This window comes from Anoplopoma fimbria, chromosome 23, assembly GCF_027596085.1.
Source record: "Anoplopoma fimbria isolate UVic2021 breed Golden Eagle Sablefish chromosome 23, Afim_UVic_2022, whole genome shotgun sequence".
Classification (NCBI taxonomy): domain Eukaryota; kingdom Metazoa; phylum Chordata; class Actinopteri; order Perciformes; family Anoplopomatidae; genus Anoplopoma; species Anoplopoma fimbria.
The window spans coordinates 16354649-16369472 of NC_072471.1; the positions used below are offsets into that span (position 1 = coordinate 16354649).

General features: G+C 41.6%; 2 protein-coding genes across 5 annotated transcripts in view; both read right to left on the bottom strand.

Moving 5' to 3' along the window:
- Positions 1–930: 930 nt before the first annotated feature.
- Positions 931–7141, bottom strand: LOC129112645 (zinc finger protein ZFP2-like). 2 transcript variants are annotated; one of them, XM_054624828.1, is made up of 7 exons: positions 7026–7141; positions 5957–6159; positions 5749–5841; positions 5523–5618; positions 5300–5410; positions 4359–4482; positions 931–2796 (listed from the first exon to the last, which is right to left on the bottom strand). In XM_054624828.1, exons 1-7 carry the CDS (start codon positions 7063–7065, stop codon positions 1319–1321), a joined length of 2145 nt encoding a protein of 714 aa, XP_054480803.1. In that variant the 5' UTR covers positions 7066–7141; the 3' UTR covers positions 931–1318. The 2 variants fall into 2 exon arrangements, with proteins under 2 accessions (XP_054480803.1, XP_054480802.1); XM_054624827.1 differs by having other exon boundaries at positions 5749–5877.
- Positions 7142–10071: 2930 nt separating this feature from the next.
- The window catches only part of nav3 (neuron navigator 3), a 294795-nt gene continuing 290042 nt past the window's right edge, over positions 10072–14824 (bottom strand). For all 3 annotated transcript variants that reach the window (XM_054624281.1, XM_054624280.1, XM_054624279.1), the window contains one exon: positions 10072–14223. In XM_054624281.1, the coding sequence (XP_054480256.1) occupies positions 14104–14223 (120 nt within the window). In that variant the 3' untranslated portion in view covers positions 10072–14103. The remainder of the gene's footprint in view (positions 14224–14824) is intronic.

The following is a 14824-nucleotide window of genomic DNA, read 5'->3' on the forward strand; positions in this document are numbered from 1 at the left end:
CATAAAGCTTAAAGCTATTACAAGAACTTTGATTTTGGTGGTCCCTGTGGACGAAAGTGGTAGTGTTTCAGCGCACCTGACCCCCTTTAGAGAACCTCTCATTTTACTGCAGCAGGATCTGACAGTCTGCCCGGCTCCGTCCTGGTTCTGTTTCTCTTGTGCCTCCATTCCCTTCAGCAGGCCCAGCAATACTTCCTTGATCTCCAGCAGCGTGGTGTCAGCGTCTGCTCCTTACGGGACCGGCAGAGCAGCGAAGCAAAGTTCTGCTCCTGGCCGGAGGAGGAGACACTGCTGCCGGGTGCTGGGCTCTCCTCCTCCGGCCAGGAGCAGAGCGGAGCTTTGCTGCTCTTGAACTTCCGACTGCAGGTCTAAGGCGATAGCAAAGTCAGATCTCATTTTGATTTGGTCACTTTGGTAACAGACCTATGCCGCCATTTCTGTTTGGAAGGGATGGTTTTACAAGATTTGATGATATCTAGCTTTTGTCCAACAAAGGATGAATACGCTTAAGGTATTTTGAACAAAAGCATTTGCTCTCTGTTTGACTCATATCTTGATTATATACAGTGGGTACGGAAAGTATTCAGACCCCTTTACATTTTTCACTCTTTGTTTCATTGCAGCCATTTGCTAAAATCGCCACTGTGCTCTTAGGAACCTTGAGTGCTGCAGAAATTCTTTTGTAACCTTGGCCAGATCTGTGCCTTGCCACAATTCTGTCTCTGAGCTCCTTGGGCAGTTCCTTCAACCTCATGATTCTCATTTGTTCTGACATGCACTGTGAGCTGTAAGGTCTTATATAGACAGGTGTGTGCCTTTCCTAATCAAGTCCAATCAGTTTAATTAAACACAGTAGAACCATCTCAAGGAGGATCAGAAGAAATGGACAGTTAAATATGAGTGTCACAGCAAAGGGTCTGAATACTTATGACCATGTGATATTTCAGTTTTTCTTTTTTAATAAATTTGCAAAAATTTCTACATTTCTGTTTTTTTTCTGTCAAGATGGGTTGCTGAGTGTACATTAATGCGAAAAAAAATGAACTTTTTCGATTTTAGCAAATGGCTGCAATGAAACAAAGAGTGAAAAATTTAAAGGGGTCTGAATACTTTCCGTACCCACTGTATATATCAGTGAACACCCAAAAAGTTCCTTTGTTTACAAAAACTTTTCTTTTCCAAAGATGGTTCACATGCAACATATAGTCACCACATGACAAAAAAAAAGTATTAAATAAAGACAGTTTCTATTTTAAATGACACAGCAGAGATAAGCATCTTCTAATACATACATCATTAGCTTTTGGCAGCTCAAAGACTAAAAGGACTCCACCACTAAACCCTTTTCCATGTGTGTGCGTACATGTCTCTTCAGCCTCGTAGAGGTAGAGAAACTCTTCTTACAGAACAGACAGCTGTGTGGCTTTTCCCCAGTGTGTGTTCGGACATGCATGTTGAGGTCGGAGGAGCACCTGAACCTCCTTTCACAGTGGGAGCAGGAGTAAGGCTTCTCTCCTGTGTGGATGCGTTTGTGGAGGAGGAGCTCGCCAGAGGTGAGGAAGGTTTTCCCGCACTGGGAGCACTGGTGGGGCCGCTCCCCTGTGTGAGTCAGTTTATGTCGGACGAGCGAGGTCGACTTGGAGAACCTCTTCCCGCAATTGGGGCATGCAAATGGACGCTCTCCCGTGTGTGCGTTGAGGTGTTCGCTCTGAGCCCGCTTTGTCTTAAAGCTCTTTGGGCACTGCGGACACATGTACGGCCTGAGGTTGCTGTGGCTACGCTGGTGCCTCGCCAGCTCTCCCTGCGTGAGGAACGTCTTCTCGCAGGTGGTGCAGGGGTACGGCCTCTCGCCCGTGTGGATTCTTTCGTGGCGCGTGAGGCTGGCCAGCTGGGTGAAGCTCTTCTCGCAGCTGGAGCACTGGAAAGGCCGCTGGCCGTTGTGAGTCAGCAGGTGGCGGTTCAGGATCTGGAGCTGCGTGAAGCTCTTTCCACACTCCGTGCAGGGGTGCAGACGATCCCTGGTGTGGATCTGCTGGTGCTTGTTCAGAAGCCACACGTGCGTGAAGCTTTTCCCACACTCGCAGGCGAATGGCCGCTCACCAGTGTGCTTCATCTGGTGTCTCTTGAGGTCGGATGCGCGGCTGTATATCTTCTCACACATGGAGCATTTGAACTGATGCCTGACCATGTGTCTCTGTCTGTGCCTCATCCGCTCCAGGATGCTGCTGAAGCTCTCGCCACATTTCTGGCATTTGTACTGACCACCCCCTTTCTCCGGTGTCTCCTCTGCTACCACGACCTCCGTCATGAACTCGACGGGAGGGTTGCAGGTCTGGCTGCAGGCGGTTCGCTCTAAATGCAACTTGAGCAACCCCATCTGTGTGAACCGTTTGCCACACTGGGAGCAGAGGAATGGTCGCTCTCCGGTGTGAATGCGCTCATGTCGGGTCAGATCCCAAGAGTTCTTGAAGCCCTTTTTACATACCTCGCAGGTATACGGGCGCTCGCCCGTGTGCGTCCGCTGGTGACGAGTCACGTCCGAGGCTCGCGTGAAAGTTTTGCCACACTCCTGGCACGTGTGAGGATCGGGCCTGTCGTGGATGGGGAAAGGCGTTGGAAACTCAGGACGCTGGATTTTCTTCCTGGAGACGTCAGCTGCCTCTGCAGAGATCTGGAGTTTGCTGTACTGCTCAGGGTGACTGTGCTCAATGTGCTGCAACAGGTAGGACTCCTGCATGTGGAAGAAGGGACACTCTGAGCAGGCAAAGACCTGGGTGGACATCTCCACAGTGGTACCTGTGCAAAACAGAAAAAAAATATACGTAGTTGATTCCCTCAAATATGGGAAACAGTTTGTGGTGTTGCTGCACTAAAATTTGGAGTCTCTTTGACCTACATCATTGCTGGGTTCAGATACCCGTCGAGGCTGTGGCTTCTTGCCTTCTTATCTAAGTCTTCCATATGCCTCCTTCTCCCATATGACCACAATAAACTGGCTAAAACACTAGCGGGTCCCAAATTCATTTTATTCAGATCTCCATCCACACAAAAATTCCTGAATAACAGTAGAACAAGTCTCACTGTTGTGTTTCGGGCGACAGCATCTTAACCAATATCTGGGCGACGGATTGACATCTTTTTCCTCTTTCTGTTATCAGAGAACTGAACATGGACAGATTACTGAACAGGCCTACCAGGCACAGGCCCAGGGGCCTAAAGTGTCACGGGCCCCCCTGGCCTTTACCTGCAAAATGTCACTCGAAGAGAAGCGTACTGACCACAAAGCGATGCAAAACAACCGCCAAGGGACACAAAACAACCGCAAAGGGACACAAAATGACCACAAATAGACAAAAATGACTACAGGGAGACATAAACTGAACACACAAAGACAAAAAAAACGACTTAGAAAGACCCCAAATTACCACAAAGACACAGAAATAACTAGAAAAACACAAAACAACCAAAGACGACACAGAATTTCCACAAAAATCACAAAAAGATGCATATCAACTACAATAATACACAAAACAACAATAAAAAGGGGCAAACGCATCACAAAGTTTCTGTCTTGGTCCTATGTAATAGAGGTTGTGGGCCCATGTCTCATAATCCTCCCATGCAACTGAATGAGTATATTATAATGATTTGATTGCAAAATACTAGCTTACTTTTTCCTACGCTGCTACACTGAAACAGAGTTATGAAATCACTATTTAATGACCGCAAAGTCTTCTGACAAAATAAACATAAGTACAGGTTAATGATAGCTGCCTGTCTGGGCAGCTTACATCATCATTTTCCTAAAAGACAGAGGGCCAAACAGAGGAAAACAAGCTACATTTTAAATTGAGTGGACCCTAAAATTGGAATAACCTTGTCTAAAGTATAAATAATTTTTCAGAGCGTTATTTACCTGCAAGAGTCCTTATATGATTGCAGTTTCTGGTGGTTACAGACACTTCTGAAATGTCATTGTCAACAAATATCAAACATATTTGATACGAACAGGGACGAACAAAATGTTAATACCGTTCCTTTACATGGAACGTAAAGGAATAATGCTGTCATTATAACTCGTTGACAGTCTCATAGCTACACATATTAAAATATCCTGACGACTGAATCTAAGTCCTTCTGCTGCTGAGGAAAATGTTTGTATCGACATAAAAAGGAGGCTCATGTGTCTCATTTTTGGTCTCTAATTGGTCTATGGCTTTGGAATTCCTTGTGCATGATGTATTCTTATAAACTGTAAAATTCATGCACCAGATAATTATAGCCTACTGCTATGGTGTAATCATGGCACAGTGAGCTCTATAATGCAGAGGGGGAGCTGGATTACAGTGGATGCTTACCTTGTGTTCCGAGGTGCTCGAGGCATTTGTGGTGCTGCAGCAGAGACCTCAAGTCGTCAGGATTGGACAGCGTTTGCCAGCAGTCCTTTAGCACGGAGGGAGCAGACGTCAGCCACGACACAGTCTGTTTATGGACAGGAAGGCAGACTTGTCAGCAAGAATGAGGTGATCATACGGTCAGTTAAGATGAAATGTGACAAAACTTAAACACGACTCTTAAATATAATACTGCTACCACTACTCTTGAAAATACTAATCATCGGTACAGAAGCTAATAATGATCAGTGTGAAGATTGGCGGTTATACCTGAGTACATTTGCTACAGTAGTACAGTATAATAATAATAATAATTACAGGATATTATTTTTTCATTTAATAGCTATTTAACATGTTAGTGTTGCTATAATGTAAATTAGCATGCTTCAGTTACATAACATATTATAGTAACATGCAATTTTTTTTAATAATCAGGTTTATCCTATTTGTAATTCTGTTCTCATTCCTTTGTAATAATAACCACGGTAACTGAGTATACCGTGAAACAGAGGGTTATCGTACCGTGAAAATCTCACACGGTTACAACCACAGCGTTGTAACCGTGTGAGATTTTCATTATAAAAATACTTTTGATAACATAGTGTACTTTTTGTTGTCATGTGTATAGACACGTGACAACAAAAAGTACACTATGTTATCAAAAGTATTTTTATAATGATAGAAGCAATTCATTTTAAATAAAAAATATATTAAAATAAAAAACAAATGCTAACCACAGCAGTCAAAATTCATAAAATGAATTAAATTTCTATGGATAATTATGACATGTTTACATTATAACCTGTATTCCAGACTTAAAATCATAAAACTGAAGGTCGGGACATTCTTAAACACATGTTTCATGTTTCAAGCAGCAGCAGCTGTGATGCGATGTTGTCTCCTACCTGACTGAGGTCTGGCACTGGCAGGAGTTTCTCCAGTTTAGACAGAAACTCCCACACGAGGAGCTGCATGTCTGTGTCGTAGCTGGGACCATACTCTGTAGGAAAAATCTCCTGGGAAGAACAAAGGTAACAGTGACGGGACATTGTTACAAAGAGACAGTCGGGTGCACAAAAAGGGTTCTCTTTAGGATGCCAGCTGGGGTTACACGTGAAGCTGCCTTGCCTGGTAAAAATGTTCCCTCTCTGCTGGGTCCTTCAGTAGTGTTTGGATAAGCTCCACAAAAATGGCCTCCTCTGCATCCACCTCGGCATCTCCACTCTGAAAGACACGATCTGTGTTATTTCTCCAAACAATACAAACATATCATCTGACCAATAATTACAAGGTCCAGGCCATTGTGCCGTAGAATGAGAGAAAGGACTAACATGAAAACACTGCTCTCACTTACTCCTGTGTATCCTGCTGGGCGGATTTGTTCTAGGTGAGGCTGTACGCACAAAATGTTGGCTGTTTCCTCATTTCTGCACAACTCAAGAATAACCTGAAGAGATATATTTCGAAAAAAGAGAAAGGTGTCCTTTCAGAAAGACTGAATAATATTGTCTGATTATCAACATTTTTGTGACTTGATCTCACGTGAAACCACGCTCACTCACTCTTGCTCTCAGCCGCAGAAGCAGCTTGCCTCGTTGCTGTGGATTGAGCAGATCTGGCACTATAGCCGTCACCAGCGTCACAAACTCACCAAGCTTTACATAGTCGAGAACCTCTCTCCGCTGAGCCACCTGCCACATCGCTGCAGAGAGCAGCCGCAGGGGAGGTATAAGCAGCCTTAGTGATGACAACGGCAGGAATATATCTGTGTGAAGATGGAGATATGGGATGGAATAGGTCATGATATATATATATTTGTGACAAGTGTGTTCTTGTTACATGCAAAAGTGGTGGAACCTGACTCTAATGTGTGCATGGTTGCTTATTCAGTAAAACTATGCATATAAACAGTGTCTGATGTGACTATTTAGGTTGTTAAATTTTAGGAAAATGTACAAGAGTCAGTGCAGATAAGGACACAGTATTACAATAACATGCAAATTACACAACCGACAGCATGGAGAACTTGTCAGCTGAAATCCGCAGATGTGTTGAGCATCTTCAACCAATGCAGGTTGATAGCATTACATTACATTACATTACATTACGGTCATTTAGCAGACGCTTTTATCCAAAGCGACTTACAGTCAGTAGTATATTACATATCATAGCACAGCTGTAGCTGACAAGATAAAACACCTATTAAGATTGAATGCTGTAACAATAGTTTTGTTGTGTTGTAAACTCTTGTGAGGATACACAAGCAAAGTTTTATGTTTAGATTCACGTTTTCCAGCCCCTTGCATCATTTTTTGTCTATTTAATTTACTATTTTCTGTACAGACAGTCCTCTAACACACCATGTGCTAACAACATAACTCCCTATAACAGGTTGCGTTAGCTTAGTTAGCCACATTAGCCAATGATGAACTGCAGACGTTTAAGGAAAACGCTTAAGTTGTTACTAAAGTACATGTTGCCTTAATTGCATGTTTTTGTGCGTTAGCATTTCGTTTGTTACGTTAGCAACAATCACTGCTGTTAGCTGGGGCTAAGTGATAATGCGAGATAACGACACTATGCAAGTGCGCGTTTAACTGCGAAAAAATATTTAACTCTAATAAAACAAACCTGTGTTTTCCACTTGACAGGGGCCATCAGTCGTTTCCATTGTTAAGGCTGGGTAAAATCACTTTTAAAAGTCCTTTCACAAACTCATATTAGCTTGAAAGCCATTTGTTGTTAGCTTCTCTCGCACCGGAAACTGGTGAAGAATATTTTCAAAATAAGACTCTAAAGTTATAAACAGTAAATGCTCAGAAAGGATTGTATTGTAGGTATTCAAAGTACTTCTCTTTAACCTACCAGCTGATAATATTCAGAGCGCTTTTATATAATAAGATTTTTTTAAATGTGTGTAAATGGGATTATTAGCGGTGCTAAACAAGAAAGAAATTGTCACTGTTTGGCAGGTAGGTAAAACGTTTTATTTGCAGAAGATTCCATGTGAAAAACTTTCAAGATTTAAATGTGCTGGAGTCATATTCCTCAATATCACATTTTCCTATATGGTGTGCAAGTAAAATGTTGTTTCAATGCTTTCATCCCAGCCCTCTTACTGGATCATAAGATCACCATGTCACTTTTATTTACTTGAAGTTTGTCTCTTCCCCACAGCAACAAAGTGAATCCATCCAGTCCAAGGCAACTGAAACAGGTCACAGAAGGTAGGAGTTTTGTGGGGTCAAATCTCTGATGTCAAAGCAGGATCCACAAGTATAAAACTTGCAGTTCCATGGTCCAAGTCATGGCAACTTGGGATGTGACATCCAATAACATGGTGTTAAATTTTAGTCAAAGCTGGGTTAGCATTCCTGACAGCAGGACAGGACCAACACTACATGTCTTCATGCTCCAGAGTCTAGTGGACAAACCTACAACAAAAGTAAAAGGTTAGATCTCAGCGAAAAACAATAGAAAAGTACAGATGAAATACAGTGATTTGACGAGACTACAACAACTTTATTTAAACTAAATAAGGACAGTATGTATGGAATTTCTTTTCTTGAATTTCCCCCATGGGGATCAATAAAGGAATATAATAATGTATTGAAATGTCGGTGGTTCTACAAGCAGCTTAAACAAATGTAAGCACAAATATTACTGTAACGTGCTCTTAAAAAACACGGTGCTTACGGAAAGAATACACTTGAACCTACATCAGATTTGAATACAATCATTGGTTAATTAATTTCCTAACAAATCTACATAATGAAAACAAAGGCACATGCCAAACTGATCCTTAGTCATTTAAAAGTCCCAATCAGGAAATTGACATGGAACAGCTGTATTAAAGCTGATGATCATCAGTGGGTCGACAGATACGAATGTAATCTCGATATTAAATTGCTAATTTTGGTAATTTCCCTTTAAAAGACATCAAACATGTTAAATTTATATATTAGCTATTTCACACCTAACATAGGCCAAAGCTTCATCTTTCATTCCATGTCTTAACAGTATTTTAACAAAAATCATAAAAGAGTACACTGGGTAGTGTTCACATTGCATTCACCACTGTGGTTGCCAGTAACACACACTAATGTTTGAATGGGTAAACCTACATGAAGGGCAGGAATGGTCAGAGAAACATATACACATACAAGCTTCTGGGCTTGTGTTAAATTAAGTGAAAGGAAATGATGTTAGTGTCAAATAAATAGCTTTATGTAAATTACCTATCAATTCACATTGTGTTAAGAAGACAAACTTAGCTCAAGCTTAGCAACTTCCGTAGCCGCCCTCTCATACAAAACGTCAGAATGAAAAACTTCTCCCACTTACCTTTCTATGGGATTATGTAATACATGACGAGGAAAAACACGATGTCAAAGAGCACGAACAACCAGAAGTCATACCAGTAAGAATGTTTCGGTAAAGATACCGACGCTCCATCATTTTTAAACACTTTAAGGTCTTTTTCTGACTCATTCACGGGAGTTGTGCCTTGCCCCATGTTTGCTATGGCTGCAGCCAAGTACAACCCGGAAGACAACAAACAACATATCAGGTAATCCTTCAAAATAAAATAAAAAAAGTAGTTTCTATGTTTTCAAAGTTATGATTACTAGTATTTTATATGTACTATTTTCCCATTGGAAACAGGACTTTTGACGTTTGAAATGTTATTACAATTAATACTTCAGGCGTTTGAATATGGTATGGCAGTCGATGTGTCCTTGGGCAAGACACTTAACCCCAAGTTGCTCCTGAAGGCTTGCCATCGGTGTGGACTGGATGATGAATGTTAGTTAGAGTCTGATGGTGGCACCTTGCATGGTAGCCTGTCATCAGTGTGTGAATGGGTGAATGATATGTAATATACTACTGATTGTAAGTCGCTTTGGATAAAAGCGTCTGCTAAATGACTGTAATGTAATGTATGATGTAAATATATATTGGTTACCCTTTTTAAGCTCATTTGTATTTGTATTGTAAACAGATGTCAGAAGCCCAAAAACTTGTTACGCTCTGGGCTCTAGCAGTGTGTCTTTCTATCTGACTACACATGACAAAGTCACCCTGTCTTAAATAAATGTTATGCCATTTAGTGTTATAGATCTCTTTAAGTAATGCTTTCTGATTTAAGATATTACATTATTGATTATAATTGACATGGCTAATATTATTGTGACATTCAAATTTACATTTTATTTTTCATAACAGCTATTAAGTTGTCCACTTACCGTAATTATAACAAACCGCTTGCAGGAGTTTACTTTTATATTCTAACTCATGGTCCTGTGATGCTACTGTTGACAGCTCTGACGTTTAGCTAACACCAGTTTCATTCTGACAGACTAAGCTCCAGATTCATTGCTAGTTGAGCATGTTTCTCCGTGGACCCAGAATTAAAGGTATCACCAACGGAGAGAAATCTATACATGTAACAGTCACATTGGCTGAGATAATATCACTTGGGACCATCTCTATTGTGCCCAGTAAGTACATTTAAGATATGATTTGTCAAGTGTACTAAATGTCTTTTTTGTATTATCTAAAAGGGAAAGGATACCGTAACATCTTGACACTCTTAATATTCACTTGCCTTTACCCTCGACTCAATAAACTGGCAGACCGCACATAAAAAAAAAGCTCACCATGCTGTTTGCTCGTGTGACACCAAATACCATTTATTAGGGCTTTACAAAGACTACAAAATCCTCCAGATGAGTTAAATCACTGTCTCTGTCTATTTACATGATATGTTACATACAAATGTACAAAATATAAAACATTTAAGGACAAATGTTTCACCCAAAAAAAAAGAAGAAAACTTTCCCTCAAACCAGAGTAAATGCTATGGTTTTTCAACTGAGATGTAACTGCAAAGTGTTGGGTGGGGAAAAACGACCGGCTCATCATCAACACTATGGTGTACACTGTTAACGGTGTCAAAGGTCTGTTAGCTCGGGAACTCATGGCCTACAACAGGAGTGTAGAGTAGCGGAGAGGGTGACTTATGGGCGATCTAAGCTCATGTTGATGCACGGATGCAACTGTAGGTAAGGAAAGCATCCTGTTACGTGGTAACTACCTCCTTATCATGCAGCTACACACCCTTGCGGGTATATGTGCAAACCATCAGAGGCTTGGCCGCAGAGACACGTGCGAAGCTGAGCACAGGTAGGATTTTAGAGGGTAGGATTGTCCTGAGGTTGTGACAACATGACTTCTTGTTGGTCTCTGGTTGGCTTTGACTGACCAGTAGCACCTGTTGGTTGTTGGTTAATGTATACAGTACGGTGTCAGGTCAGCTTTGGTGCCTCGGACAGCCGGCAAAGCCTAACGTGGCGGTAAGCTCGGGTGAAAATGTCAAGAGAGGAAGTGCTTCTAAGGAACAACAGGGATTCCTAAAGATGGAGAGGATCCAGATAATATTACGGCGGGGGGGGATACTGGAAAAGTGCCTATCTGTTTTGTTTAGTCTGTGATTTCAGTGAGTTAAAAACTTTTTCTTACTATACACCTTGTGCCTCCTTCATAGGCAAAAACATCCAATCACCACAAGACACACACCCGTTTCCGACAGCTTGTTGAGTTTTTGCACTCCTTATTTTTTTCTCTCTCTCTTTTTTCAAAGTACAATAATTTACTCAGCGAGTTAAGCATATTGTAACATCAACAGGGCAGAATGCGTCTTTGATTCACTGTGCAAGACTGAAGTATATACAACCCACCCTGACCTCAAAGTGTGCAAAACCAACCCGCTCGTTAAACAAAGAGAGGACAATCAAAATTCTAAATGGCTTCCGTCCAATACACGCATACATAACGGTAAAGGTCTCTCCTCAATGCATCCCCTTTAAAAAGCTTTAAAACATGCTCATTAGGCTACAAAACCCAAAACAGTTTGGTTGTGCTCCTGTCAGTTCAAGTGAGCCCAGCTCAACTGGGCGAGAAAAACAACAACTAAAAAATACCCCACCCCTTTTTAAATGTATTTTTTTAAACTTTTTTTTTTACAATATTGGTCAGTTTTAAATTCAAATACAGCATCAACTCTTTTATACTCCAACTGTCAGAAACAAGAAAGGGCGTTTGGAGAAAGCGCAAGGAAAAAAAAGAAAAAAAGAGGCTGTTTTTCCGACTACAAGCAGCTTCTTTGACAAAGCAGGAAGCAGAATATCATCATCCGACATCAACATCTCTTCTTCTCACTTGGGAGCTGAGGATGCCACCCGAAATTTTGCACATTTAAGGCAGTGAGAAAGCACCAGTTTCACTGTTCCCCTATGCAGCTTTTGGGCCGATCCGGTTAACTTGCATTCCAAAACACTTTGGATTCTTTTTTTGGTACCTCATGGATCCCAGATGGGTGCCGATGCTGAACAAGACAAGTCAAATGAGTGCCGGAGAGCTCCAAGAAGGACACTGTCGGCTTGCATCATTTAATTCTATATTACTGATACGTTGTTGATTGATCAGCTCTGATTCGTATCTGTTGGAGTGAAAGCCAGTCCACTGCTTTCCTGTCACTTTCTGAATTGCCCTGTTTCAGCAAAACCCCACCCGCTTGGGTCTCCATGCAGGTTAACGCAAACGTCACAAGAATTCAGCTTTTTGCAATTGACCGTTGGCTTCGGTACTGTTGCTAAGTTTGGCAAACTTTCCGTTCTCGCACCAATGCAGCTGACAGTGATTACAATTGCATATTTGCCACTCAAGCACATTTCATCAACTGTAGCTAGAAAGCTGACGTTTTTTTAAACGTTTTTTATGTTTCCTGCTGTCTTGTTTTTAAAATGATAATCTTGTATATGGGTCAGAAATGTGCATTTGATGGCTACATGCATGATTTTGGGCTAAAAGACTTAACACATCTCGGGCAAACAGTCAGCATCCAATCAGTTGCTGGTCCACGTGGAAGTAAAGAAACAGCATTGTTCTTGTCTCCAGTGAGACCAGGCTGCTATTTCATTCTAGTATAACTCTGTTTGGCTGCTTAGCTTGCATACTTTTACATATATGTATTTTCTCACTTTATAACGATACACGGGGAAAGGTTTTTAGGATAAGCACTAAGCTATGTGTTGGGCTAATGCTATCTTGCTACTGTAAATAGTAATCTTGTCAGCCAATCGTGCTTACATTTGCAACTGACCCTCCTAACGCTTCAAATGCAGAGTATCGAGCTACATCTCTATGCGCACCACTACTTAACTTGTAGATGAGGCTTGGCAAGTTTGCCGAGTCATGGGTGATAGTGATTGGACAACCGCTGGTCAAGGCAGGCGTTTAGAGTGCGGTCAGTAAGGACAGCTCTGTGAGGACCCACAGAAACTGTTGCCCGCTGTTCTCGTGCGGCATTGTAAGCTAAGGAGTGACATGGAAAAGCCAAGATCAACTAAATCTAAGATTCCAAACATGGTCAGCTGTGCCTTGTGTTGTTAAGTCTCTATGTTTGTCTGGTTTTGTATATGTTTGGCAGTAAATCAAAAGGAAATATTGGCACATGTCTATTTTTTCCCCCCTTCAAAGTAGCACTGTGGCTGGACGACAAGCGGACAATGGCGCTTTCGTTGTGCTCGTTGATGGCGTGCCGGGGGCAGCGAGTGGTGGCTTGACACCAAGGAGACTCAGGGTGGGAGACCAGCACCGTGACGCTCAACTGACGACTGAGCAGGAGGGGTTGTGTGTGCAGTTCAACAATCCACTCTGAAATAGCAACTTGTGAGGAGCCACTTCAGTTGAACAGCTGGTTGCTGACATTATTGAAGCATGTAATCAATCTGATGAATCTGATTTGTTTGTCTAGAAAATATGTTTGCAGCCAGAGTCCAACAGCTGAGAGCCTCCATTGTGGCCACCAGAGGGCACTACATCACCTGAAAACACTCAACGGTACTCTCTTACTTGACTCCCATCATAAGTGGAGTCAGAGATGAGGATCCCAGGATGGTATAAATAGTGCCTTGCTCAAAGGACACTTTGGCAGGCTGGATTGTTGGTCACGGGGGGGGGGGCTTGAACCAATCAAAGCCTCTGATTAAAGGACAGTGTCCTCCTTCTGCCTCTTTGTAAGTGCTTGTGTGTGTGTTTGTGTGTGTGAGAAGCACCTCTGTAAACAAGGAAAGACATAAACAACAGAACCTTCCCCATTGTAAACATCTGAAGATATATCTGGGATAAAAAAAAAAAGAAAGAAAAGAAAAATCCAGTTTCAACTCTTGGCTTTCTCTTTTTTTCTGACATGTCTGCGATCTGTGACTCGTCACGGCTGAGCACAAATGTGATTTTACTCCTTGAAAGTCAACTTCGGAGGAACTAATGTCCCTTGTCAGACACGTCCTGCCTACACACGTATGAAAGTTGTATTCTAAAAGGGTATACATCCATTTAAAATGACTGGCTAACCTGCCTATCTGATGTGTTTAAAATATATATGGATCCAACTTGCATGATTGATTATCAGCTGAGAATGAAGTTGGCCGCTGCTCTTCAAAGCATTCACTAAGTTGATTTTAATATTGCACCATTGTTATGTAAAAATATGTGTTTTTCTTTCAGAAGGGGGAATACCATTTTGGATAATCAAACTTTTCACACATCATACATCTGTGCACTATTGGAGGTGTCTGGCGACGACAATGGTTCAAAGGTTCCCTGGGTTGGGGGTCTCTGGTCTCTGCCGGCGCAGCTCTTGGTCTCATAGCGCCGACTCCAGCGAGGAGTCCAGCTGGTCGTCGTGGTGACTGGTGCTGTCGCTGTCGCAGCTCTGCGTGCTGGAGTAGTTGGCTGCCTCCTGCAGCCGTAGCAACATGTTCATCTGAAAAACGCAACACACAGACGAAGAAACCCCTTAATGATATAAAGATATGTACCATATAAAGTATGCAGTATTTGAGGTAGTGCATGCACTGAGATACTTAGCAGTAACAGTAACTAGTAACAGTTTAGTTTTTAATGTAATTAATAGTTGTAGTTTTTAGCAGAAGTGATTTTTTTTAAACCTGCTTTGGTCTTGACCTGGAAAACAACTGTAGTTTTTTGCATTGTTGTATTTGGTTTGTTAAGGGTTTTGGTATCGTGCTATCTAGTTAGATATTATTGTGGTAGCAGGAATTTATTTTAGTAAATCAAGGTATTCAACATAGCAACTCTTCGGTGATGACTTCACCGGGTGCTTCATGATAAAATATAAAAGCAACACATAAACTAGAGACATAATATTCAAGGAATAAATTAAATAGATTTAAAAAAAAAAAATGAAAACAAATAAATGAAAAACCATGACCTGTCTATCTAAATAAAAAAAAATGTAAAAACTGAGTTTCCAAAGTGCTTTCACAGAGAAAGCAAAGCAAAAGCAGGACACCAGGCAATTTAACAACAGAGGCAAAGAGAGAGGCCAGCAAATGCAAGACAAT

What these genes read in the sequence shown, in the direction of transcription:
- LOC129112645 (XM_054624827.1), bottom strand. Translation starts at nt 7,065, where the DNA reads ATGGAAACGACTGATGGCCCCTGTCAAGTGGAAAACACAG. An exon ending in AGAGGGAACATTTTTACCAG is followed by an intron (nt 5,411 to 5,522) that starts GCAAGGCAGCTT and finishes TGTTCTTCCCAG; the next exon opens with GAGATTTTTCCTACAGAGTA. An exon ending in CGAGCACCTCGGAACACAAG is followed by an intron (nt 2,797 to 4,358) that starts GTAAGCATCCAC and finishes TGTTTTGCACAG; the next exon opens with GTACCACTGTGGAGATGTCC.